Consider the following 25,607-nt stretch of genomic DNA (forward strand, 5'->3'; position numbering starts at 1 on the left):
ATGTGCAAAAATCTTTAAATTGTATTATTTATGTACATGTACCATACAATGTGCATGGTGCATGCTTATGAAATAAAAAATGTTTCAAATTATTGTTATGTAATTAGCTAAAATGTTGTAAGGCAAAGCCAAATTCAACATGTATGTGACAACTGGGAACAAAATATTTTTTATATTGATTTTTTTTCATTGTTATAAAAAGAATGAAAAATTTTAGTTGATTTTGTTACTTTTTGTTAACCAGATATAAATTTATAAAATCATTTTAAAAAATTCTAAAAAAATCTATAAAATTATTGAATATATGCATTCACATATTTTTATATATCCACTAAGTGAAAAATAAGAATTTTAGATGTAGTAGAAAGATTTTATAAAGCTTGTGATAATAAGGTAGTGGCAGAAATAATAAAAAGGCAGCATTTGTAACTCCTATGATTTTTAAAAAAGATTTATTTATTTATGCATACAAGAACTGGGTTACAGGTCAGAGGTGTGGGGGGGCGAGGCAGAGGCAGAGTGAGGAACTGAACAGGCAGATTGACCAAAGTACACTGCTGAGGGGAGCAGCAGGCGAGACAGGAGAGGTCTGCTGTGCCATATGGGTTGCTCCCTGGACGGGGATCCAATTCGTGCTGCAGAGGCTGTGGACAGCTTCATAGGTTGTGTGTTAACCCCCTTGTGTCACTAGGGAGGCCCAACTCTTATGATTTTTAGTAATGATTGAGAGGAAAATAGTGTCTTGAAATGTTTACACTAAGGCAGATGGAAATTAAGAGGTACAAATTATATATTTTTATAATCTGGGCAAGATTCAATCAGTTGATGCAACATATGTTCAAATAGTTCAAATAGATCTGCATGAAAAAATGAACAAAAAGAAGAGAAGGCAAACATTTTGTTTATTTAAAATTTTGTAAAACTAAGATATAACAGAATGTATATATGTCCCCAGCCATGATCCTGAATTCCTTAATTTGAATATCCTCTGAGGGCTTCCCCAAACCATGGGGATTAGGTGAAACTTTTGTAGTAAAACAAAACAGCAAACTTTTTCTTAATAGTTATTACTTGACTGAGTTTATTTGGACTACCTTATGGATAACATCAGTCTAAATAATCACCAGTGTATGCCTAAAGTGTAGATTTTGTGTTTTTAGAAATACTTGCCTTTAAAGAGATAGGTATGTAATTCATTTAGTCTTACTCCTTTTTACTGAAAAGCATTTGTGGAAATGTTTTACTAGAATATTATTGTGGCCACAAGAAAAACTAGACAAAGCAGTGCTTGAAACTGAACTTTGAGACATGCTCTCAAATGTCAACTGTGAAGGAATGATTCCCAAATGCTTTCTGGAGCATCTGGAGTTTTTCTTTGTCCTGAATTCATGTCTGTTGTTTAAGGTATGGCAGTTTAATTGAATTATCAGTTAGGGTGGCCAACCTGCTTATAAAAATATTTCCATAAAGAAGTAAGTTCATCTATGTTAGCAGTAACATTACATTGAATTATATAGACAGCCCTCAAAATGACCCAATTGTAGAAAGAAAGTAAATGAAATGGTTGCATTTTGAGGGAGAGAGTGAGTCACCTATAACCAGTCGTTTGTCCTTGCCATTTGAGGTGATTAAATCTCAGATGTGTTCACCAAATGCTTCTGCATAACTAGCTAAGTAAACCTGCACGGCTTACGAGTGGCTCACATAAAACTTTACAAGTGAAACAGCAACATCCTCAATGTACATTTTTGGGTAGAGATTGTTATGATGTGATCTCTGTGTGGCCATTCCAGTGAAAGGACAGAGAACAGATGTGAAAGCTCTTTTGAGGCTTGTGCTCTGGAATCATGTGCAAAAGTTGAAACAGACGAAACAATTAGAAAATGTCAACTCAAACAGTCAATCGACATGAATTAGGGGAAAGCTCTTAACATAGTTCAAACCAGAACATGAATTTATGGCAGAGTGATTTTCTGCATGTTTATCTTTAGAAAGAGCTAAAATGTTGAAGTTAGACTATTGGTTTACTGAGATTACTAAATCAATTAAAATCAATATCTGTTGAATAGCTATTTCATGAAACATTTGTTGACATCGTTGAGTGAATGCTCTACACTTTTATACGATGTAAATTCAGTGACTTCTTAGGTTTAAGTTACTACAATTTAAAAACTGCCTTGTTTTAAAATATTTTAATATTTTAAATGATCCTATTAGAAACAGTTGGTATTTTAAAATTCCTTTTAAAAATCTTAAAAACTTAAATTATTTACTTATTTATAAATGTGTTATCCTTTATAGAAAAGTAATATAACATCATAATCATATGTGTATATCCTAAATATTTCCATGATTTGAAAATAGTAAAACCATTTCTGTATTTAATTGCCGCAAGCAATAAAGAGTATAATGATTTCCTGTCTCTATATTTATAACCACATACATATGATACAGAGGAAACTTTTTTTGTATAGTGACTAAGTAAGTGGCAAATGTGTTTTAACTAGGTGAGACAGGTGAAATTGGGTTGGACCAAAGATGCCTTTTCTACTCATCACAGCTTTGTCATGATCCTGCTACAATATTGTGATAGGGCACAGGGTACCCAAGTGCTTTTTGAAATTTAGTAACTAAAGTCTGTGATCAGAATAGGTTATGTTTCCCTCTGGTGCTTTCCTGAATGTTTTACCGGGCTCCATTTTTCTTGTCATATTAATCAACTCTCTTTTCACTCTGTTTTGCCCTTCAATTTTACGCAGTCTAACAGCTATTTTTCATTTCACCAGGTACGTGTATTCACTTTTTCAGTTGGTCAACATAATTATGACAGAGGACCTATTCAGTGGATGGCCTGTGAAAACAAAGGTAACAGACCTAATTTCTTGGCCACATTTTATTAGAAAAGAAGTAACTTGATAGTTGTTATTCTACATATTATTTAATATCAAGATGTGGCTAATTTTTGTAGGAATCAAGATGTTAGACATATTTTCTACAGAGAACACTCAGGAACATAGCAAACTTTGACTTTAGTGTTACTATTTTACATAAATTCAGACATTTAATGATACTGAAAGGGATATATGTTATTTAATGATATCAAATAGAACCTGATATGAAGTATTGGGAATAAAAGAATATTTGAATTTTGTATAACAGCTATGAAAGTGTGACATATTACATTTTTCTGAGTGGATAACTTACTGTTTTTTTTAATTATCTTTATACATTCTTAGGCAATGCAAATTTTTTTGTAGTGAGGCTGTGTTCCCTTTGTCCTTTGGGGGAGAAAAAGATGCTATTTGAAAATTTGTCCTGATTGCTACATTTAGGCAAAAATGTTACTTAAGTGTATTAATTGTCAGGTGCCATTAATATGTAACTTTAATGATTTCTGAAAAAAATAATTAGAATTATTCCAGGTTCCTTAGTGCTTTACAGTAAAATGCATCTAGAACATATCAGTGGTATAGACATTTCAATGTATACTCAAGTAGAAGTAAAAATGCTGTTTTCTACACAAAGTCATAAAATAATGTGTAGCCCTTCATTATAATAGTTATGTATAAATAAATATGTGTGTATATATTTCAGGTTATTATTATGAAATTCCTTCCATTGGAGCTATAAGAATCAATACTCAGGTATGGTTATTTACAACTTATTTAAATTATTTTTTTAAAAACAACAAATTTCTGCTTCAGATATGCTCAATATGGAGAAAAGAGATAAAAATGTAAAAAAAAAATCCATAATATTACCTTTCTGGCAGAATGATGATTATCATGGCAATGTATTGGGTTATTGCATTAAGGCACCAAAGTGTTTTCAAACATCCAAAGCTCAGGTAAAAAATGAATATATTGTTCTTCTCGGATGTTAAATCATAAAATAAAGTTTATTAACGTGTAATTTAATTCACTTAAATGACTTTATTTATGGTACATCATGGAAAATTAAAAAAATTAAGGACTAATTATATTATAGACTAGTCACAATTTAGATATAAATTAGATATAAATCACCCCTGTAGATCTATTTACCTGTTTAAAATATACTTACAAAAAAGAGATATTTTTTTCTGTAACCATTCAGTGGAAAATATGCCTGCTATAGATTGAATTAATTGAAATATATATTATTTTAAAATATTCATAAATCACCTTTTAAAAACCATTACTCAATTTTAAGCATAGCTGAGGATCCACAAAATAGACTAAGTCAAGATTTAGCATGAATAACTTGGCATTTGTGGAAATGAATACTGAATATGTTGAATGTTGAAATGAAACAGCAGCTGTATTTTGAGTCTGATGTCTAGAATTGGCACAGTATTTCATTTATTTTTTGATATGTTTAAATGTAGTTTTGAGTTTCAGCCAAAAATCTGTGATATGAAAGCATGTATGTGGCCGCTTTATTATTTCAAATTTGTACAATTCCATCCAGTAAATCACAGAGCCCTAAATAGTTTAGATTAACATAAAACAATTCACAAGGAATGTATTTCACTTATCACTGACTGAACCTCATAAAAAGAACGTTTTGATAATTACTAGAAGAAAACTGGGGTAGATATATTTTATAAATAATCTAAGTCAAATATTGTTGAGTCCAAGAATGTAGACATATCATTTATGTAGTCCCAAAGTAGGAATCAATAATTTTGATTCCATGTTCCTTTTTCAAATTTAGATTATTTTACATCTGTGGAAATATTTTTTTGTTTATATGGCAGTTTTAGTTTTCCAACATTTACCTTTTTTTAAAATAGGAATATCTGGATGTTCTGGGAAGACCAATGGTTTTAGCAGGAGACAAGGCTAAACAAGTTCAGTGGACAAATGTGTACCTGGACGCTCTGGTAAGAGATTGGCTGTTCAGGCAAAGTCTCATAACAAAGCACACAGCTGGCTTGTAGTTTTTTTTCTGGGTGACACTTTCCTTATTCATTAAACCTTTTCTAAAATTCTCTCTATCACAACCTTCTTACTGGAATTTATGTCATTTACTATAAAAACTAAGCCCATGTGTAGGAGAGAACTATAAGTGTAAATTGTTATTTTATTCTCTAGTTGATCCAGTGAGAATGTAGAATTGCCAACCTAGGATCTTGGATTTATAGGCATTTAAATAAATTTTGGGCTTTTTTGTGTAAAAAATGTTGAAAGTCATGTGAATTAGCACCTATGCCTGCAGATTTTGAACCAGGATATTGAAGAAATTATTTAAAATGTAGATTTCAGCTAGCAAAATTATGGATAACCTCTGTAACCAAGCCAGACCCACCGAAACTTGGACGTACGTGCAGCTAGATATGCAAAATCTTAACCCTACTCTGAAATTACCAGGACCAATCACCTCTTCATAAATAATATCTTGGTTTCAATTTGACCCTAGGTATTTATGAAAAATAAAAACTATCAAGATGATCCAATCTGGTATGAACAAATTAAAAAAAACATGTTAGATTGAGCATAGCACAATTGAAATTTTGGTTTGGGAATTCAACTGTATTTCAAGGCAGTGTTTCTCAGCTAGGGTAAAGTTGTCCCTCAAAAGTTAATTGGAAATATGTAGAGATATATTGAATTGCCATGACTGGTGGGGAGCAGTTGCTACTGACATTGGATGGATAGCAAGGATGCTGCTGAACATCTTACACTGTAAACCATTCCCCCTGTCCAACACATAATTATCCAGCTCAAAATGGCAATAGGACTGACTTAGAAAAATCTTTTCTTAATGTAATTTTTACTTTGTGAATTTGAAAGTTATAGATAGCAATTATCATACTTAAAATTTACTCATATGCTTTATTCTCATGAGTTTATTAATGATTTTACTAATACACTGTATTGGAGAGAAACAAAATACTAAGCCCTAAAAGCAAATGTTGATTCAGTAACTCTTTTTCCTACTTGGAGTTCAATTTTATGCTGATAGTACTTTTCTGAGTGCAATGATGAACCCAAAGGGCAAAATGCAATCCATTTAGAATTACTTATCATTTGGTTCTTGTAAAATAAACATATACAGGAAGCAAGAAGAAAAATAGGCACTATTAGCAGCAGCCTTGCATGCTAAGAAAGATAAAGTGAAGCTTGCTTACCTCAATCCCTAGCTAAAATTACTGTCCAGTGTTCCTTCTTGACATCATATATTTATTTAAGGTTACATGGTCACCCAAAGTTGTGGTCAAAATGTTTCGCTTTTCCAAATCCATCACAGGACAGAGTACGATAGGAGTAGTCAATAATTATGTCTTGATCTATCTCCTATGACCAGAAGTTCATTAGCCAGCATGCCTGTCTTGTTGGTAAGTTTCTACTGGTAGTATAAATAACATTATGAAGAAATTTTGGCTCTAAATATACTGTTTTATAAGTATATTTTTAAAAAGTGTAAAAAAAGAAAAAAATAAGTCACATGAACTTCCTATTCAGTAGATCAAGAGCATTAATTTTCCTTGCTTAAGAATGAAAAGTGATTTACCTGGAATCTCTAGTATATTAAAAGTGAAGCACATAGCAGAATCAAAATATATGCTATTCAAATTAACAGATTTATTAAGAGGGACATGTTGAAGAATGTAATAAGTAGAATAAGAAAACTAAAGAGCTTTGGAAATTCAGGAGGGAAAAAAGCTATTTATTCGGGGATAGAGTAGAGTGAGGGTAAAAAGATAGTGACATTTCAGCCTGAAGATATTAGTGCATTAAGGTTTCTACAACTGGTGATGGAAATAGAAACCAATCAAAGGAGGTACAGTGTGGAAGCTGAGGAAGTGTCGGCTACATTGAAGAAATGATAGTTCAGTCAATTTTAGAAGAAATGGGAGAGACAATGACAGAAACAGGAGTAGGATAATAATGTGAATCAGAATAATTATGTGCTCCACAATATTTATTACAGTGTGATTTACAGTAGCTAAAACATGGAAATAATGTAAATGCCTGCTGGTAGAGGGTTGGATCAAGTAAATAGAGTATGTCCAAACAATGGAACACTATTTTGCATAAGGAAATACAAAATATTGCCATTTATAGCAAAAATGGAAGGAGCTGGAGGGAATTATGAGTAGTAAAGCAAGTCAGAATGACAAGGGCAAATATTGGACATGTACATTGCAGACAATTCAGCAAAGTAAAATATTTGTAAAAAGTAGTGGACACTAATTGAAAGGAGGTTTCTGAGGTTAAGAGTAATGGGAGGGGGAAAGATCAAAGTGATATAAGGGCTGGTGGTGAGGAAAAATAAGTAGCTTGGCATTTTGTAAAGAAGTACTAGCTTACAGGGGGCCTCCCTGGTGGCGCAGCGGTTGAGCGCTGGGTTGTGAAGCTGCCCGCGGCCTCTGCGGCGCAGGTTCGATCCCTGGCTGCTCCCCGGCCACCGGAGGAGGGTCCCACATGGCACGCAGACCTCTCCTGCTGCCCGCTGCTCCCCTCAGCAGTGTACTTCGGTCCTTCTGCCTGCTCTGCTACCCACTCTGGCTCTGGTGAATTCTCTCACCCTCCGGTGCTTCTGACTGTACCCAGTGCATGTATAAACAAAACAAACAAACAAACCAGCAAACAAATAAATAAAGCATGCCTCTATAAAAAAAAAAAAAAAAAAGAAGAAGTACTAGCTTACAGTTACAAAAATATATAAAGGCTAGAGGTGCTGGGTGTGGGGCGGGGGTGGGGGGGTTGCTGAGAGGATTCACCAGAGACAGAGTGAGGAACAGAACAGGCATATTGACCAAAGTACACTGCTGAGGGTAGCAGTGGGCAAGTCAGGAGAGGTCTGCTGTGCTATGTGGGTTGCTCCCTGGCTGGCCGGGAATTGAACTCGTGCTGCAGTGGCTGTGGATAGCTACACAGGTTGCGTCTTAACCCTTGCACCACCAGGGAGGCCCAGTATGGTACATTTTTCTATTCAGAGCCTAGATTTTTATTATTTTTTTTTCAAATAAGTTTTTGACAACTTTTGTTAAGTGTATTCCTTATTATGTTATTTTCAAATGCTATTCCAAATAGCATTTTTATTTTTTAATAGTTTGTTGCTAATATATTGATATACAGTTGGTTTCTTAATATTGTTTCCCTGCTAAATTTATAAAGTATAGCACTTTTTTTCAGTATATTCCCTAAGATTTTCTGTGGTAGCAATCAAGCACATAAAGAAATATTGTAAAGGGTTCTTTTTGTTTTAGATTTAAATTGAGGTTCTTTATCATGAAGAGAAGTGAAAAGACTTGAGTTCTAGAAAAATATCAAATCCCCAGTGCACAGAAACTATTTTCTTTATTTATGCTCTAGTAATTTGTACAGTTTCTAGTAATAAAATACAGTTTTTTTGTGCTTTATAAAAAAGAGAAAATAGAATTTGGGCACCAGTGGGTTCATCCATTACTTTGTTTAATATGTTTGAAGTATAGCATTTCATTTTGGGGCACATATTAGCATATTTCGAAGCAAATTATTCTATTCTGTATATACACAAAAGTGATGCAAAGGAAAAGATTGGATTCATATGCAGCCTTTCTTATGATAATATTTTTAAAATTATGCACAGTCATGACAACTCAAATAGTTCATTGGAATGATTCTTTATTGAATTATCGTTAGGATATAGTTTTAGGAAATTGTTATTGTGAACATTTTGGTATGATTTTAATTAAGGATGTTCTCACTGGGACTGTTCTTGCTTAGTACTAACTAGAGAGCCAATATGTTTAGCCTCCTGCGACTATGTGTATTTGTTTACTTAATATTTTTGTCCCAAATGACTTGGTATCTTGTTTTGTTGAAAGTCTCTCTATGATTGTCCTTCCTCACTAGATCAGTTCCCATTGTTTCGTTGTTCCCCAGGCACAATTATAAATCGTAGTCTATGATATTTTCTTCATGAGAACTTGCTGTTTCCACAATCAGTGCTAGGGGTCATGAGATTTGGATTGGAGTCATTAGTCACACAAAAATTACTTTCTCAGTTTAGCAAATTCAAAATTTTCAATATTTTTAAGTGTTTTAAAGAGTGGTTGTGTTGAAAATGTAGTTTTTATCATGAAATAGCAGTACAAAATATAATTGTTGTACATAGCAGTCAACTAAAAAGCAACTTCTGGCTTATAATCAACTTTATTCAATTAACCTCCATAGATTTATTGACTATTGGAAATTATGTAGTGATTAGTGGCATGCCATTATCTCTGTTACAGTAAACTGCTTCCTGAGTAAACTTTCATGTATGATGCTTATTGTAATTCTACTGTCTGCATCAATTTCCTATGTAAAAAGTTATTTTGTATTTTGGAGGTATTTTCAAGCAATATTGCTTCTCTTGAGCAGTGTATTATTTACCTAGAATATCCCAGAAATGCAGTGCCAATAGCATGTTTCTTTGTTATTTTGCTATACATTTGTCATTTAGCATGAAGCCTTTGGTTTAAGACATGAAAAAATTAATGAAACTCAACAAAGGAAGATGAACAATTTGGAAAAAATATTTTGATACACAGTTCATAAAGTCCCTGATATTATGTAAACCTGTATTATGTAAAAAAAGAGTAGAAGAGCAAGGCTACTGAAATATTTAGTGTAATTTGATTTAAAGTTCTTTAGTTCTTTTCTAAGCTCATAGAGTATTCTTTTAGATATTGCCTACTTCATAAGCTGCCAGATAGATCCTGATTATTTACAAAATATTTTCATTGATTTTTTTCAAAATAAATTTTCAAATCAGTTACTATTTTTTAGTGTTGCTCTTTATAAAGTGACTATAAATGCGGTGTTAGATATCAAAGCTTAATTAATGCACTATGTCAAAGCTTAAATTGTAATTTTAATTTGCCTTTTCTCTCTGAATCTATTTTAGGAACTGGGACTTGTCATTACTGGAACTCTTCCGGTCTTCAACATAACTGGCCAAGTTGAAAATAAAACAAAGGTTAAAAGTTAATTGATAAAATTAATAATAATAATAAATGATAAACTATGACGTTGAAGCCCAATGTAGATAAGATATTTCTATAAGGAAATACATACAATGTAACTGTCCTGTGAGGCCAGAACGAAAAGGCCATACTGCCTATGTGATAACCACCTGGGAAAAAGGAAATACAGGTCAAGTTCTCTGTTCCTTAGAGCTAAGATTCATCTTAACTCTTTTTAGCTATGTCCTGATGAGAAAACAAATGCAGACTCTAGAGTAATTACATGATAAATGGACAATATTTTTGTCTTCACATTTTTAAATGCATCTGAGATATCCATGAAATTAAGAAAGGAAAAATCCAAAGAACAAAGCCATAGATATTTGTATTGCAAATACTCATTTTATAATGGTTATCATGCTGCCTAAATTGAGGCCTACTTATTTCCAGTCTATGGTATAATGAAGTCAACTGCAGTTAAGTGTTATTTGTTCAGTGATTATAAATTTCAGTTGCTCTCCTTATTTTAATAATGTGGCCATAGAAAACATTGGTTATTTCTCTTTGGGGCTCATTACCATACTTAACTGTTTAGAGCTTCTGAAGATTCTAACTGATAAGGTAGTAGTTTTCTGACTCCTGCGATAGATTGTCTTAAGGGGTTGCTTAATAGGAGTGTTTGCTCAGAATATGATTGTTTCACGGGGCAAAATAAAGCATAGGTGTGACATTTCTATTATTTTATAATTTTATATATATATATATTAAAAACTCGATTTAAAAAGTCCCACTAATTTTCAACATAATTCCCATCTTTATGTCCCATAGAAGGTAATGACAGCAATTTGACACATAGCCTCCTTAACTTGCAATTGAAAATTTTGTCCTGTTTGTTGTGGCAACCAGAAAGTGTTTTGAGGATTTCTGCTACTGTATTATCAATAAGTTCACATAGTTTTCAGGATAGCCACACATATATAGGTATTATCCACATCAAAAAATCCATTTTTTTCTCATTCCTTGTTGCTCCAGTAACTTAAAGGTGGCCGTTTTTGTGATTTCTTAGTCCTAGTACACCACAGAATGAGGTACACATAGAGCTACAACTTCTGGCTGTACAATAGCAATTAAAATAAATGTTAGGGGTTGTATGGGTACAAGAAATGTCACATAAAATGTTTTATGTATCCTTCATATTTAGCTCATTGAATAATCGAGATTTAATTTTTTAAACTCAATTATAATGAGGATAAAGTTGTAGGAATACAAAACTGAGAATCATTGTAAATTGACAAAGTGTCTCACTGTGATATATATGGTTAAGCTAATATGGAATACAACATTTGTCAAGTATATGAATGAACATAATAATTCTATAGGAATATATAAATTATTAATAGAAAACCACATTAACTTTTTGTCATCTTATAGAACCAGCTGATTCTTGGTGTGATGGGAGTTGATGTGTCTTTGGAAGATATTAAAAGATTGACACCACGTTTTACAGTAAGAGGCAATTTACTCTTTGGGTGTTTTTCCATCTTAAAACTGCATTTACTTAGTTTCTTCATAAAGCACCTAAATAATTCTCAAAAGTTATATACAGTTACAAAGAAGCTAAATCCTTAAAGGGTCTTTAAAGTAAAAGGTAAAGAAGGCATGTTGTTCTTTTTCATATGTGAAGAAGTATATTTAATATATTTTTTAAGGATATGGAATTCTGACTGTGACTCACGAATACTCTAAGTTTTGTTTTCGTTGTTGTTGTTTTTTTCAGCTGTGTCCTAATGGCTATTACTTTGCTATTGATCCGAATGGTTATGTTTTATTACATCCAAATCTTCAGCCAAAGGTAGGTATATAAGTTGTTTACAGTGATTAGTGTTCTGAAAAATAAATGATTAATGTTATGTTTCTTTTTAAAATTCATGATACAACATTAAATATAAAGGAACTTTACATCTGTAATATATATGATCCATGATTAGTTCGGTTTATAAAATGTAAAAGTATGAAAACAGTTTTCAGTTGCTTTTATCAATTTATCTGTAGCAATATTCCTACCCAGTATTTAGCTAAACAGTATCCCTATTTCAAAGATAACCATTATTACTTCCTTTGGCTGAGTTTCACACATTTTACTTGGAACTGTGATTAAGGATCTAAGGATAGAAAGAGATTGCCCCAGATGGATTTGACCCTGACATATTTTTGTTCCTCTGTCATAGGTCATATTTTTCATTACCTTTCCTCTGGTAATTATCCATTCCTTCCAAGAGAGTATTTTACTTGTTATCAGGCAACCTGTAAGGATCTGTATGAAATTCCATAAAATTGTATGAGGTAGGGTTCAGAAATAAGTGTTTATTCACCAGTGAGTTAATGTGGAAGTCATAAAATTCCATAGATGGACCACTTTATCCTAATCTTTGTGCCTATTTGTCCAAAATAGAAAATATTTTCTTAAGTATGTCATCTTACCCATTTCACTTTTCATTAGTGCCTCACAGGCATTGGGAAATTTGTTTATCTAGGAATAAAAATTGGCAAAATCTGATTTTAATTTTAAGCAGCTTCAAGTTATTGTGTAACTTTGAAGAGAATGATGATCCTTTAAACCTTTCTTGGGGGAAACACATGCAGACTTACACATCCAGCCTCCTCTTCTCCATCACAGATAGTTAAGGTTAATGATACTTGAAGAGACACAATTATGGCAGCTCTCATGGCTGCCAATCATTAGGCTGCTTTTAGCAGGTTCCTTTGAAGGGAATTCTTAGCAGTACATCTCCATGGCCACATCATTTCTCGATTTACTTGTCCTCTCATCTTTTCTGTCTCTGTCACACAAGTTGAGTCATTTAAGTATTGTTCAAGTCAATAATAATTAAGAACCAGTCATATTGAATTCAAAAACGTATGCTCTATAATTAATGTCCATTAGAAGTCTTCTCTTTGGAACTTATTTTTTATAAAATCCATCATGATCTAAATATTTGCTAACCAAATGTGCAATGTAGCCATTCATCCTGCATTACTTTTAAAGGTATTGCTATCAATGTGGTACAGGCATTTAGTCACATTATAATTAGTCCATCAGTTTTTTAAAAACATGTGATACTACATTCCTCCTAGCAGAGTTGTTTATGATGGACAAATTACCTATGATTTTGCAATAGCTAAAAAAATAAATATTTTTAAGGTGTTTTAAGGTTTTAGTATTATGTCTGGGCTTTGTATATCCAGTATAGTTTAGTGTCATGATTAAAGTTATTTCAAAGCAATAATAATTCAGTGTCCTGAAGAGAATGAAGGATCTCTGCTTTTATGTAGCTGAACATTTTTTACTGCAGTTTTTAACCCTTTCCCCCAAAGGTACTGAAATATATAATTAACAAAATAATAAAGGTAATAAAAATCAGGGACATAAGATATAAATTCACCATTTAGATGTAGTACTTTGAAAAAGGTTTCACCTTTTTCTACATTCTCTTAATAAGCATTATTTATGTGGCAAGTATTTTATTTCTGTTTGATGTTAGCATATATTTGGCTTATATTTGCAATAACTGGAATTCATAAAATTATTAAATTCTGTTGAAACCACATAAAACTGAGGTGATTTTCTTAATATTAGTTGTTCAATATTTTTATATAGAATTTTATTAAAAGGAAGTAGGCCAAAGAAAGACAATCAGAAAACCATTAAAAAGAAATAGGTTGAGCAATCAGTATGTTCTTTTTTTCTGAAATTCATGTTTGAATGAAATATGCTTATGAATTGTTAAGTGGTTAGACAGTGTGATTTCTGTTTGTGGGAGACAGTGCATGCTCTGCAGACACCACAACCATAAAAAGATGATATAGTGTTTGCATTTGTTAACAGATGCAAAGGGCAACTATGGTAACAGCTAGTATAGGAATGAAATTCATCTTAATTCTTTCATCAGATATTCATTAATAGAAATAATGTCAAATAATGCTGTTCCATAGTACTTATTGGTATATATCAAGGTGAAAGTTTTATGTTATCCAGGTATTCTTTGCTGAATGACTTGGGTTCCTAAACTGTATTTTTTTTTTTCTTGGTTATGTTTGGGGTAAAGTTGATATTCAAAAAACTGTACATATAAGTTCACACCTCTGTAAGTGTATGTTACCAAAACACACCCACCACCACGCTCTCATGTTTAGTTCATATGCCCTTCTGGCCTTGTGCTCCCATGCGCCACTCTCCCCTTCTGGAAGCCTTAGTTCCATACAATTTAGTAGTCTGTGGAAGGCAGAACAAGGGTTCTTGACAAAGTCCAGAATGTCAAGAATAAAGTATCTAGAAATCTTTTGTTTATCCAAGTTTCTAATGAACCATTACTTATTTTCCCAAAAAACACTGTCTACCTTGACAACATTTAAGAAATGTTGAATTACTTATTCCGTTTTATTCCAAAATGCATTTTAAATTTCTTTACATTATATGTCATTGAAATAATCAGATTGGGTTTATTTACTATATCTAGCCTATGAATCAATGCAAGGAATATCTATTCAACAGAAAATTGTGCATAATCTTCATTTTAAAAGTCAGTGTTTAAAATAAGTTTACACTGATATAGTTGAAATCTCCACTAACTCCATAGACAGCATTTGATATCACTGCAGAAAATCAGTAAAGGCACAAATGCAAGGGATTTAAGATTAAGAATTTGTAATATGTTATAATTATAATATTTAAATTCAATTGAATATAATGATATTTCTAAAAATTCCTATTTTTTTCTTTTTTGTTGAATCAGCATTAAAATTTCCTGACATCATCCAAATATTGCACTTCCTTGTGTACTTTTTAAAGAAAAAAGGAAAATACTGTCATTTTGCTAATTTTTTAGTTTATTTACTAGAATAACATTTTGATATTCTCTAACCTGTATTTATACTGTTTATTTACTGATTCATCATGAGCTCTGTCCCCTGTTTCTGATCAAAGATATATCTGACCAGTAGTGAATATAGGCTAGACTCCTCCTTACCATTTGCTGCCAGGTAGTATGATGATTTACCATCTTTTTGTTGCTTTAGCCTATTGGTGTAGGTATACCAACAATTAATTTCAGAAAAAGGAGACCCAATGTTCAGGTAATTGTGAATGACATTAGCAGAGCCTTCGTATTTGCTAAATCAGAATTGATATTAAGCTTCTCTTCCTAAAAGCATATGATTAATGCTGTCTTTCATGACATCAGGCTTTCAGAGCATGAGGTAGAGATGGGCATATTTCTCAATAAGCTGCAGCAAAATGCTATTAATGATGGCAGTGGGTATGCATTTTCTAACCAAAGATTGCTAGCAAATTATGTAGTAATTATGTTAATGATCAGAGTAATCATAATGAGATAAATACAAATGAAGTAACGTAAAATTAATGTCAAATCCATGTAATCCTACCAACTTGCTTATAAAATCAACTTCAAAATGGAAATAAAAATAAAATTCTGTTGTGATCATTTCTATAAACCACAGAGCTTAAAGTCAAAATTTCTAAAGTTATGGAGTAGAAGCAAAGAAATTTGCTTTTAGTTTGAAAAAGTCCAAAATTAAAACTAAGTATTATAAATTTTTGTTTTGAGTAACAATGATTTACAGTGGTGTTTGTGATTTAGAGGTGTAGGATGGCCCTCTTCATGCATTGTTACCACACCACACCCATCTTCAAAACACCCATAGTCCTCTCCCATAGTTTATTGTGCTCCCTCTTTATTGCCTGAAAAGCACATGGCAAAGTTTTTTTGTTGTTGTTGTTGACAACATAATTTATTTTATTTTATTTTTTATAATAAATTTTATTTTTATATTCCCCATACAATTGCAACCCCCTTAATTTGACCCCAATCCCTCCCCTCCCACCCTCTACCCCCCATAGAGTGTCTCTGGTTCATAGTTTTTTGTTGATTTTGATTTTCACTTTCTTATAGTTATTCATTTTGACAACAGAATTTAAATGTAATTTTATGTGAGTACATTTCTATAAGCACACTAAAAATAATCAGCCCCAGAAGACGATTTCCTATCGTTCAGTATAGTTTAAGAAAATTTCAGATTGTAAAGAAAGGTCAATATGATTTAAGGTTTTAAATATATACTCTTATATAATCTTATCATTTCTTAAGAAATTGGTGCGGTTATAATGGAGTGGTTCTATGATATTAAGAAATCACTGAGTTCTATGGATTAGAACCACATTCTTCTTGGGTTCTACTGATAGCCAACATCGTATCCTTGAGTAGTTCTCAAAATCCCATATTACTTTAGTTTATTATTCAAAAGCAGGCAAATTAAAGTAATCATTATTTTCTACATTACATACTAGAATAGATAGACCCTTCATACCTTCTCTTTTTTCCTCCCTGCCTCCTAGCCATGTTTTGAAAATTCTGATACAGTTTGGCTAGGGATAAGGCCCAAATGTCTCAATAGTTTTATTTTTTCCTTTTTTTTTAAAATAAATTTTATTTTTATATTTCCCATACAATTGCAACCCCCTTATTTTGGCCCCAATCCCTCCCCTCCCCTCCCCGCACCCCACCTCCCATAGAGTGTCTGTGGTTCATAGTTTTTTGTTGATTTTGATTTTCACTTTCTTATAGTTATTCATTTTCCTGGACCCTAGTTTTAAAGCTTTCTAGGTTGTTCTAAAGTGCAGAGACCCTAGACTAGTAGAAGCTATAGTTTTGTACTAACAGTACAATTCTATGATTGTATGAATTTCATGCTATATTAGTTTTCATATAGTTTATGATTCCTGTAGGTTATTAAAATTGTATTTGTCTTTTCTTGACATATTGAATTTTCTTATGTTTCTTTGCATGTTTCTTTTTTGTGTATTAAATTTTACTTTACAGTCATGTACATTTTAATGAATTTTTACAGTACTTTCAATTATTGCATGTACTTATTGTGATACCATTTAAAAATAAACAACCTGAAAATGGTTTGTTTTCTTTTTATTTTCCTTCTGTGGAACCCCTAAATGGCAAACTAGCAACCACAAAAAAACTTCTGAATGAGGGGATTATTTCTGGAAATGTAATACTGGTAGTACTAACTACAGAGTATATCAATTTAAAATTTATCACCATTGCTCCCTGTATGTTACTAGTTCACAAATGGTGTAATGGCTATATCAGTTGACAATTAAATTGTGCAAGTGTGAAATGTGAGATATTTAAAATCTCAAATGGAAGTATTGTTCCTATAGTGGATCTTTTGAAAATGGTCAGCTAGATTGCCGTTTTGGAATTAGAAGTTATGCATTGACAGTTTTCCTTTATGATTTCATTTTCTTCTCTGTGTCGTTATATGTTGGATTGGGACATGATCTCCATATTGCCAATTCTTCCTGATAATGCCTCCTCCATGCATGCTGGTTGGGTGTGGTCATGCTATGCATTATCCATTGCATGTAAGATAATACTTATTTATGTTTCTATTTTTTTATTTTGATTATTTTGACTTTGTTTTACAGTGAGTGTGTTAAAATGTTAATGCTGATATGATGGTGTTTGTATGAAGATGTTTTGTTTTAGCAGATTCGTTAAGTAAGCCATTTTGACTATATTATCCTCAAGGGTATCCATTCGTTAGCCATTATCTTAGTTTTGTGTTTTGAACAAAGGTTTAGAGTTATTTTCAATATTTATTTTTTCATTCATAAGAAACACGCTACGTTTAAAATGAATATTTGCTTCTGAGGCATTAAGGTGCTATCCAATAGTCAGTATCCTCACCTGTTGAACAGTCTAATACCTTCAGAAGTATAGAATCTTCTAAGTATAAAAGTTGAGTGCACAAAATCTGTGAAACTTTTTGAAATAAAAATGTGAGACACAATTGAGAGTATTTAATTTGCTATTATGAATCTCTCCTGATCACATCCCATGGGAATCATAAACTTTCATGATTTAAATAGAATTCACTTTTTTAAAAGGAGAGATTTTTGTCATAATTATTAAATATACTTGTCCCATATACTGTGCCATACAACATTTGAAATATCTTCATTTAATGTCTTATTCATTTTGTATAGGTAGTGTGTCCTCATAAAATGTTTTTTAAGATAATTATGATCTAGACATATTGTGGAAAAATTGGTGAATCTCAAGTTGTTAAAATTTCAGTCACTAATTGTCAGTACAGATTATGTTGTCTAAGTAATTGCCATTTTTGGTGGGATAATTTTAGTAAGCAGAGAATATCCAGTTTTTAAAAAAATCATAAGATTCTTTAGATACTTATGATTTTATTGTTCTAGTGACTTAGGAATTCTGAGTCATTCTAAATACGTGTTCTAAGAGAATCAGTGTAGTTTTGTTTAGTAAGTAGTTCAATATGTCTTCATGTTATGATTGAGAAAGTTGAAAATTGTTACCTATGAGGTAAGTTTGCCAAGCTAAGTTTCATTGGATGTAATTATCTAAAGCATCTGTTCTGTGCCCCTGTGGTTTTTATTTATTTTTGTACAACAGCAAGAAAGAATAAAAAAGGTTACAGTGGGAAACAGTGAACCCAGGGGTTATTATTTTAGTTAGACTTTAATTACAATAGCTAATCTATGTAGTCTTTATGCTATGACCACAAAGTTTGTGTTACCAAATGATTTAACTTGAATTATTAATATATAATGTATTTTTCTTTATTTGTTAAGAAGGAAGAGTAGGTTCAGAAGAATTTGTTTTACCTAGCAAACTCAAAAGTTATGGCTGTATTTTGCCCCTTTTGCAAATTGTGAACAGGTCTTCAAAAATCATAATGTTGCAGAACTTGTGATCACAAATATATTTTGTTACACATCATTCAAAATGAGACTGTTTTCAGTGGGTGATTAAAATTTGTCAGTTGCTCTTGAATTTCAATCCCTACCTTATTTTATATGTAAATGAAAGAATACGACTTTATATAATTTTTCAGGTATTTAATACACTTTAGGTAAGTAACTTTTATGAAATTAAATTTGTATTTAAATATCCACTGAATCACTTTATATATAACATCATTTTATAATTCATAAATGCTTAATTATTATCATTTTCTGTGTAGAACCCCAAATCTCAGGAGCCAGTAACATTGGATTTCCTTGATGCAGAATTAGAGAATGATATTAAAGTGGAGGTGAGTGTAATCAGCAAGTCTAAACAATAAATACCCTCAGTTCAAATGCTTGAATTCATTGATGCTACAGCTGTATGCTGAGTAGTTTCATTGTGTTATGCTTTCCATTAGCTACTGTGCACAAAAATGAATATTGTCAAGTTTCTAGACTTGACATTCTCATTCAAAATAACTTAGGAAATGGAAAACATTTTTTAATATGGGTGTGACCTTAGTTGTTTTCTTTCTCCTTCCGTGGGTTACTATTTTAGGTTAAATATAACAAGTAAATTACAAATAAATAAATAAATAAATAAATAAATAAATAAATAAATAAATAAAGGGGGAGGTGATGGATATTGCTATGGAGTGAAGGAAAAGTTGTGTGAATCCACTTCATGCACCCAGTGAGCACTGTGGGTAGAGGAGCTGCTTTATTTGTATATTATACTTCCTCAAATAGTTTCTATTTTATTTCAGAACCACACTCACGTGTCACTTCCTCTGAGGGGATTTCTCGTAGTAATAGGATAATTATATCAATAGCACTAATATCTGTTAAGTACATGATATGTGTCTTTGATTCAAGAGCCTTTGAAATAGGCATTTTTTAATTGTAATTACATCTCTTGGGACTGGTACGTTGAAAAGCTTGTTTCCATTTATTCATCTAGTGAGTAACAGAAGCAGGATTTGAAGGAGGTTTTTGCACACCAGGGCAGAGATTTTTTTAGATTTTTCAAATGGTTTCCTTATCTATGCAAAGGACACTATATATTTTTTATAACTTGCCACAGGGTGTTTTAATTTGTCCTTTGCACATTTACACATTTACATTATTGTAGAACAATAGAATTATTTAATGTAAGTCCCCTAGAACTGAAAATTCTCAGATGTTTTAGGTGATCAATAGCTGTTATAGGTGTTTGACATTATAGATGGGTAGTCCAGAGTAGTTCTGTGGACTCTCATGCCCTGAGTCACTACACTAATATTACTCACTCTCTCTCAAATCTGTCTGCCCCACTCAGTCACATGAAGTAATTGACCATGTATTTTAGTAGCTCCACCTGTTCTGCTCCCTACTCTGTCTCTGGTGAATCCTCACCCGTCTGCACCTCTGGCCTACACCCCAGTTCTTGAATGCATAAATAAATAAAATAAATCTTAAAAAAATTAATGAAAATATTAAAGGATGTCTTAGTATTTTTAAATTATATAAAATAAGGATAATGTCATGTTTTAAGAAAATAGGTCCTAGAGAACAAGTGCAAACCTGACAACATAGGTTAGGTTCTAAAATAAGGTAAACAATTAAAAAAACTAACATTTGTTTTCATACTTTAATGATTTCTTTGTGGGTCCATATAATAAAGTACTTGTTTCTAAATTCATTTTCTTTCAGATTCGAAATAAAATGATAGATGGAGAAAGTGGAGACAAAACATTTAGAACTCTGGTTAAATCTCAAGATGAGGTAATAATTCATTGTACTTATTTGTAAATGAATGAATGAATAAAATAGAGTTTGGTAGTTTACTGTCTGTTAAAGCAACATTTGCTTATAAGACAGGAATATCTCAAGGAAGTAAATTCCTATTTTTTAAAGAATTGTTTTTAACTGGAGGTCTATTTTCAATAGGTTATTTTTAATTTGTTTTCCTTCTTTTCATAAAATAGTGTTGCATTTTGGTTTTTTGATGCAGTCTTACTAGCAATATGTTCTTGAAAATATAATGATTACTTATTGTATCATTATAAGAAATAGAGCACACAATGTAATTTTATGCATGTTCTTTTAGACTACTTAAATTATGCAAATTTGAAATTAATATTTAATAGCTATGTATCATATAGTTTGTGTAGATGTTCTAATTGAGTTTCAGATATTATTTTGGTGGTTTTTTTGTTTACTTCTTCCAGCATGATTCATATTCTCTTATTAAATATGCACTTTATATTATAATTGCATTGCAATTTAGATCTGAAATCAAATCAATTTTATAGCAACCACCACCCCCATCAATCTCTAGTACAAGTATATATTTAATTGTTTTATATTTACATGAAAGAACTCTATATAAGGAGTGTGTCTGTCCATTATCAGTCACATATGGAGTTAATACATAGACATTAATATATTTGTGTGTGTGTATGTGTGTGTGTGTAAAAATTTCTCACATGAGGGCCTCCCAATGGCACAAGGGTTAGGACACAACTTGTGAGGCAATTCACAGCCACTGCAGCATGAGTTCGATTCCCGGCCAGCCAGGGAGCAACCCAAGTGGCCTGGCAGACCTTTGCTGACTCGCCCGCTGCTCCCCTCAGCAGTGTATTTCATCAGTCTGCCTGTTCTGTTCCCCACTCTGTCTCTGGTGAATACTCTCGCCACCACCCCCATACCTCTGGCCTGTACCCCAGCTCTTGTATGCATAAATAAATCTTTAAAAAAAAAATCTCTCACATGCAAAATGTAGTCTTTGACCCTGGAAATTTGATTTGAGCATTACACATAACCTTTTCCTCACGATCCTCTCCTTTTTAAAAGCGTATATTTCTCCCGAAATCCTCAGCAAATTTTTCTCTAAGATGAAGCTGGGATCTATGTATTTAGCATAGATCCTCATTTAATTTCATCAATTAAATGAGAATGAACACATGGAGAGATACATATCTATTTCAGTCTTTGTTGGAACCTTGGCCCTCTTAGACGTTAGCCATGCTGTTTCCTCGCTCACCCTTAAGAGGAACGATATAAACCATTCTGCAGTCCTGCCAGGTTCACTATTGTTCCACCAATAACAACTGATTCTAATACATTCTTTCATCTTTTAATTTTAATATGCTTTATAAAAAGTAAAAAATCAGAATGAATATACATTGAGAATTACTTTCCTCATTTAAAAAAATCTCATGAGATGAAATACGTAAATCATTGTCATCACAAAGAATATACTCTGAAACTACTTTTCTAATTGTAATGAAACTGGGTTGTACAACTACTAAAATGTATTGCCTTTTGGACAGTTGGATTTGTAGGAAAGGATTTGTCTTTATTGAATGGAAACCTAAAAGACATGCTAAAATAATTTTCTAAAGTTTCTGATACCCCACTTTATTTTATACAGTATATTCTTTCTTTAAACTGTATTGGGTTATCACCGAGACTTCACTGTTAAAAATACAATGCCACATAATTTTGACAGCCATTTCTAGTCAGAGTTCCTTTATAACATTAGGATAAATGTCAAAATAGTCTTCCATAGAATAATTACCTCCACATTCTTCCTTCACTTAAAAAGTAATTTTGTGCCCATTAAGTTATTTTCTCTGTTTTCTTTGTTTCCTCCACCTGTGGACTTTTTCTAGTAATCATACTAAAAAAAAAAAAAAAAAACTGCTATGTTTATTTCCTTCATTTGATAATATTGTTAATACTGTTTCTTATACCGACTGAATAACACTAGTTTGCCTTGGTTTCTTTTTTTTTTAAGGTTTATAGTTTATTTATTTATGCATACAAAAACTGGGTTGTAGGCCCAGAGGTGTAGGGGAGTGAGAAGATTCACCAGACAGAGTGGGGAGCAGAACAAGTGGTATATCTACTGAAATACACTGCTCAGGAGAGCAGCGGGTGAGACAGGAGAGGTCTGCTGCGCCATGTGGGTCAGCTCCCTGTCCAGGGATCTAAGCAAGGCCTTTGCAGCTATAGTGTTGAGAGTTAACCCCTATGCAACCAGGGAGGCCCCTTGATTTTTTTTTTTTAACAGTAACAAATACATCAAAATATAGCAGCATTTTCTGTAATTCTCTTAAGAATCTCAGTAGTCCAAAGCCCTCCTCATTCCTTCCTATTTGCTTTTCCCCATCCTCTGTGCACCTAGAGCCACAGAGATAGATGTTTGACATATCATAGAGGCAAAGTTGTAGAGTTATTAGAAAGTGAATTGGCATCATACATTTTTCCCCTCATTCTGCCAATTTAAATGTTCTTAATGATACCAAATTGTGGAAAGTAGTATTTACCTTAGGGATCAATTAAACAAGACAATGAGTAAAATAATGTATTGCCTAACACAGGTATAAAGTGTTATTCAGTAGTTCTTCAGTCAGTGTTATTCTGATAAAGTTGATGTAGCTGGAGAAAAGTAAAATTTTGAAAGATGTATATATGCCAGCATAATACATGGAATAAAGAATGGCCGTTCCTTTAATAGTGTTTAGAGCGGTGTAGGAAGATCTTGCACCCAAAAGTTTAGGTCAGTACTTCATTTCCCCAGTTCTTACATTGTTTTTGTAACTTCAGTGATACTAATTAGTCTTTCTTATGATAGATAAATACTATAATAATGTCTTAGTAATTCTTAGTAAGAATATGCTAATCGTACCTTTGGATTTAGATACATTGACTGCATTAACTTCCTGAAATTAAGAATTTCCCTTAAATTTATGCTTGTGTGGTATTATCTAATATTTTATAGTTCTGTTTTATTGTTAAAAATTATTTTTCAAGAAATGTCACTTTCAAAGTATTTAAGTTAATGACTGCATAAGTGGCCAAGGTGTTGCACTTTTAAGTGTAGAATTTACTACGTGGATGTGTATTTTTGACCTAAAATCGTAGGCACACAAACACAAGGGAATAGAATATATAAATGTGGGCAGAGTAGAACAAGCATTTGTAAAGAAAGACACTGAGTGACTACATTATTTGTAAGTGGATCCTAATGGTTTTGCTCTTCACATAGAATATAAGAATATAATTTTTTTTTCCTAGAGATATATTGACAAAGGAAACCGGACATACACATGGACGCCTGTCAATGGTACAGATTACAGGTAATCACTATATTTACATATATACTATATAAAAGAGTTATTTGGTTGATTGTCATTTTCTCAAAAGATGAATATTAATTACATCTTTGCATTTTCGTAAGCTATTTTCAGTGTAATTAAAACGAAAACAGACATTGCAGCATTAAATATACTAAAGTTAAAGGTTCTGATTTTCAAAATGGAGAAAAGCCAACAATATAAAATTTGGAATAAAAATGTAAGTGATACAAATCTATTTGGTATTTTGTATATTTATGTTAATAATAATGAATGTGGACAAAATCTGCTTAGTGATTTGCAGTGACCACCTCCACTGATGTCCTCACTCAAATTGTCGTTTACTTGACACTGCTTACATTTGGTTGCAAATTAACTTAAAAATAAAAGCTATCCCTTCATAGTGTAACTGGATATAAAATGTTCTTGATAAAATACAATATCCTGATATCTTCAATGGACTGGACTTTGGAAAATTCAGCAGGCTAATAATACCCTGTAATCTCTTGGAGAATTTCCATTCTTCAACATTAACTGAGCATTCCATCACCTTGTCGCCTTCTCCCTCTAACTTTTCTCTGAGAATTTTCTCACATTTTCCCCATGGTTCTGCTTCCCACATACATGACTCTGTGTATACTGAGTATGTCCTTTTTATAACTCCTTTGTTGTTCCTTCTCCCTAAAGTCCCCATCTTTTGATCTTATTCCACCACTACACTGCCCACCATTCTTTCTTTTGAACAGTCATTCCCCACATCAATTCTGTATGTTTCAGTTCCTGGCTCACTGTCAAACATAGATTACTGTTTTCACACTATTTATGACATAAAATAAAACATTGTATTTAAAGTAAACTTTGAAAGATAAAAATTCAAGCTTAAAGTTTTTGTTACTGGATTTCACAGGCATAAAATTAGTATATGAAATTGCTGTAAAACTTCAACATGTTTAGTCTCATTTTCTCTACTTAACTGGTTATAAATTGTTAATAGTTTACAAATGGGCCAGGTCTTAGGACTACCTAAGAGACACTGACATATGATATCAGGGTTTAATATTTTTTTAATCTCCAGTCCTCCAATGGTAGAATTTCCCTTATCTTAGCTACCTATGCCCCAGACATATTTTGCAGCTCTTAGAATGTTAAGAATATAACTAATTGATAAGATTTTTGTCATACAGCTCTCAGTACACAATTTAGTCTTACCATCCCTTCCCAACAATCCTTTGACTGGTAGCCCAAACCCAACAATCCTTTGACTAGCTGAGACTTGAAGTGCATCAGACCCACTACTCTCCCTCTGTATGTCTTTGAGACCCTTTTTTATCACACATATCTTCCTTCGTTCTCACTGCACTCACTGTCTTGTACATACCATCAGCTCCCTTCATCATACGTTGATGTAGCAAACAGCACTGTGGCTAACCCAAGTCCCGGTTAAAATCACATTATTACAAACATCACATAGCTGCATCTACACAGCTACAAATGGGCGAAATTAGGAACTCCATGAGTGATGGATCACCTCCTAAATTCATGGCCTCTAATATTGATGGGTGTTTGTGATTGCAGTAATCCAATTAAGTTACGATACTCCTGGATGACTTTTGATAGCATCTCTCTTCCAACCTGTAACCTTATCCTATCCATTTTTGTCTCAGGTTATGTATTTACTTGCTATTTCACTGAAAAATCAGAAATGATTAGA

The 25,607-nt window shown here is 32.4% G+C and overlaps 1 protein-coding gene across 9 annotated transcripts in view; it reads left to right on the top strand.

Moving 5' to 3' along the window:
- CACNA2D1 (calcium voltage-gated channel auxiliary subunit alpha2delta 1) overlaps positions 1–25,607 on the top strand; it is a gene marked incomplete at both ends in the record, with an annotated part of 412,192 nt that overhangs the window by 347,686 nt on the left and 38,899 nt on the right. For 3 of the 9 annotated variants that reach the window (XM_084230055.1, XM_084230054.1, XM_084230056.1), the window contains 10 exons: positions 2,787–2,865; positions 3,595–3,644; positions 4,775–4,864; positions 9,862–9,933; positions 11,351–11,425; positions 11,697–11,771; positions 14,996–15,052; positions 19,010–19,081; positions 20,466–20,537; positions 23,838–23,899. In XM_084230055.1, the coding sequence (XP_084086181.1) occupies positions 2,787–2,865; positions 3,595–3,644; positions 4,775–4,864; positions 9,862–9,933; positions 11,351–11,425; positions 11,697–11,771; positions 14,996–15,052; positions 19,010–19,081; positions 20,466–20,537; positions 23,838–23,899 (704 nt within the window). The remainder of the gene's footprint in view (positions 1–2,786; positions 2,866–3,594; positions 3,645–4,774; positions 4,865–9,861; positions 9,934–11,350; positions 11,426–11,696; positions 11,772–14,995; positions 15,053–19,009; positions 19,082–20,465; positions 20,538–23,837; positions 23,900–25,607) is intronic. The other 6 variants (XM_084230059.1, XM_084230058.1, XM_084230061.1 and 3 more) reach the window with 3 other exon arrangements.

The sequence above is a fragment of the Talpa europaea genome (genome assembly GCF_964194135.1).
Source record: "Talpa europaea genome assembly, chromosome: 3".
In the NCBI taxonomy this organism is placed as follows: Eukaryota; Metazoa; Chordata; class Mammalia; order Eulipotyphla; family Talpidae; genus Talpa; species Talpa europaea.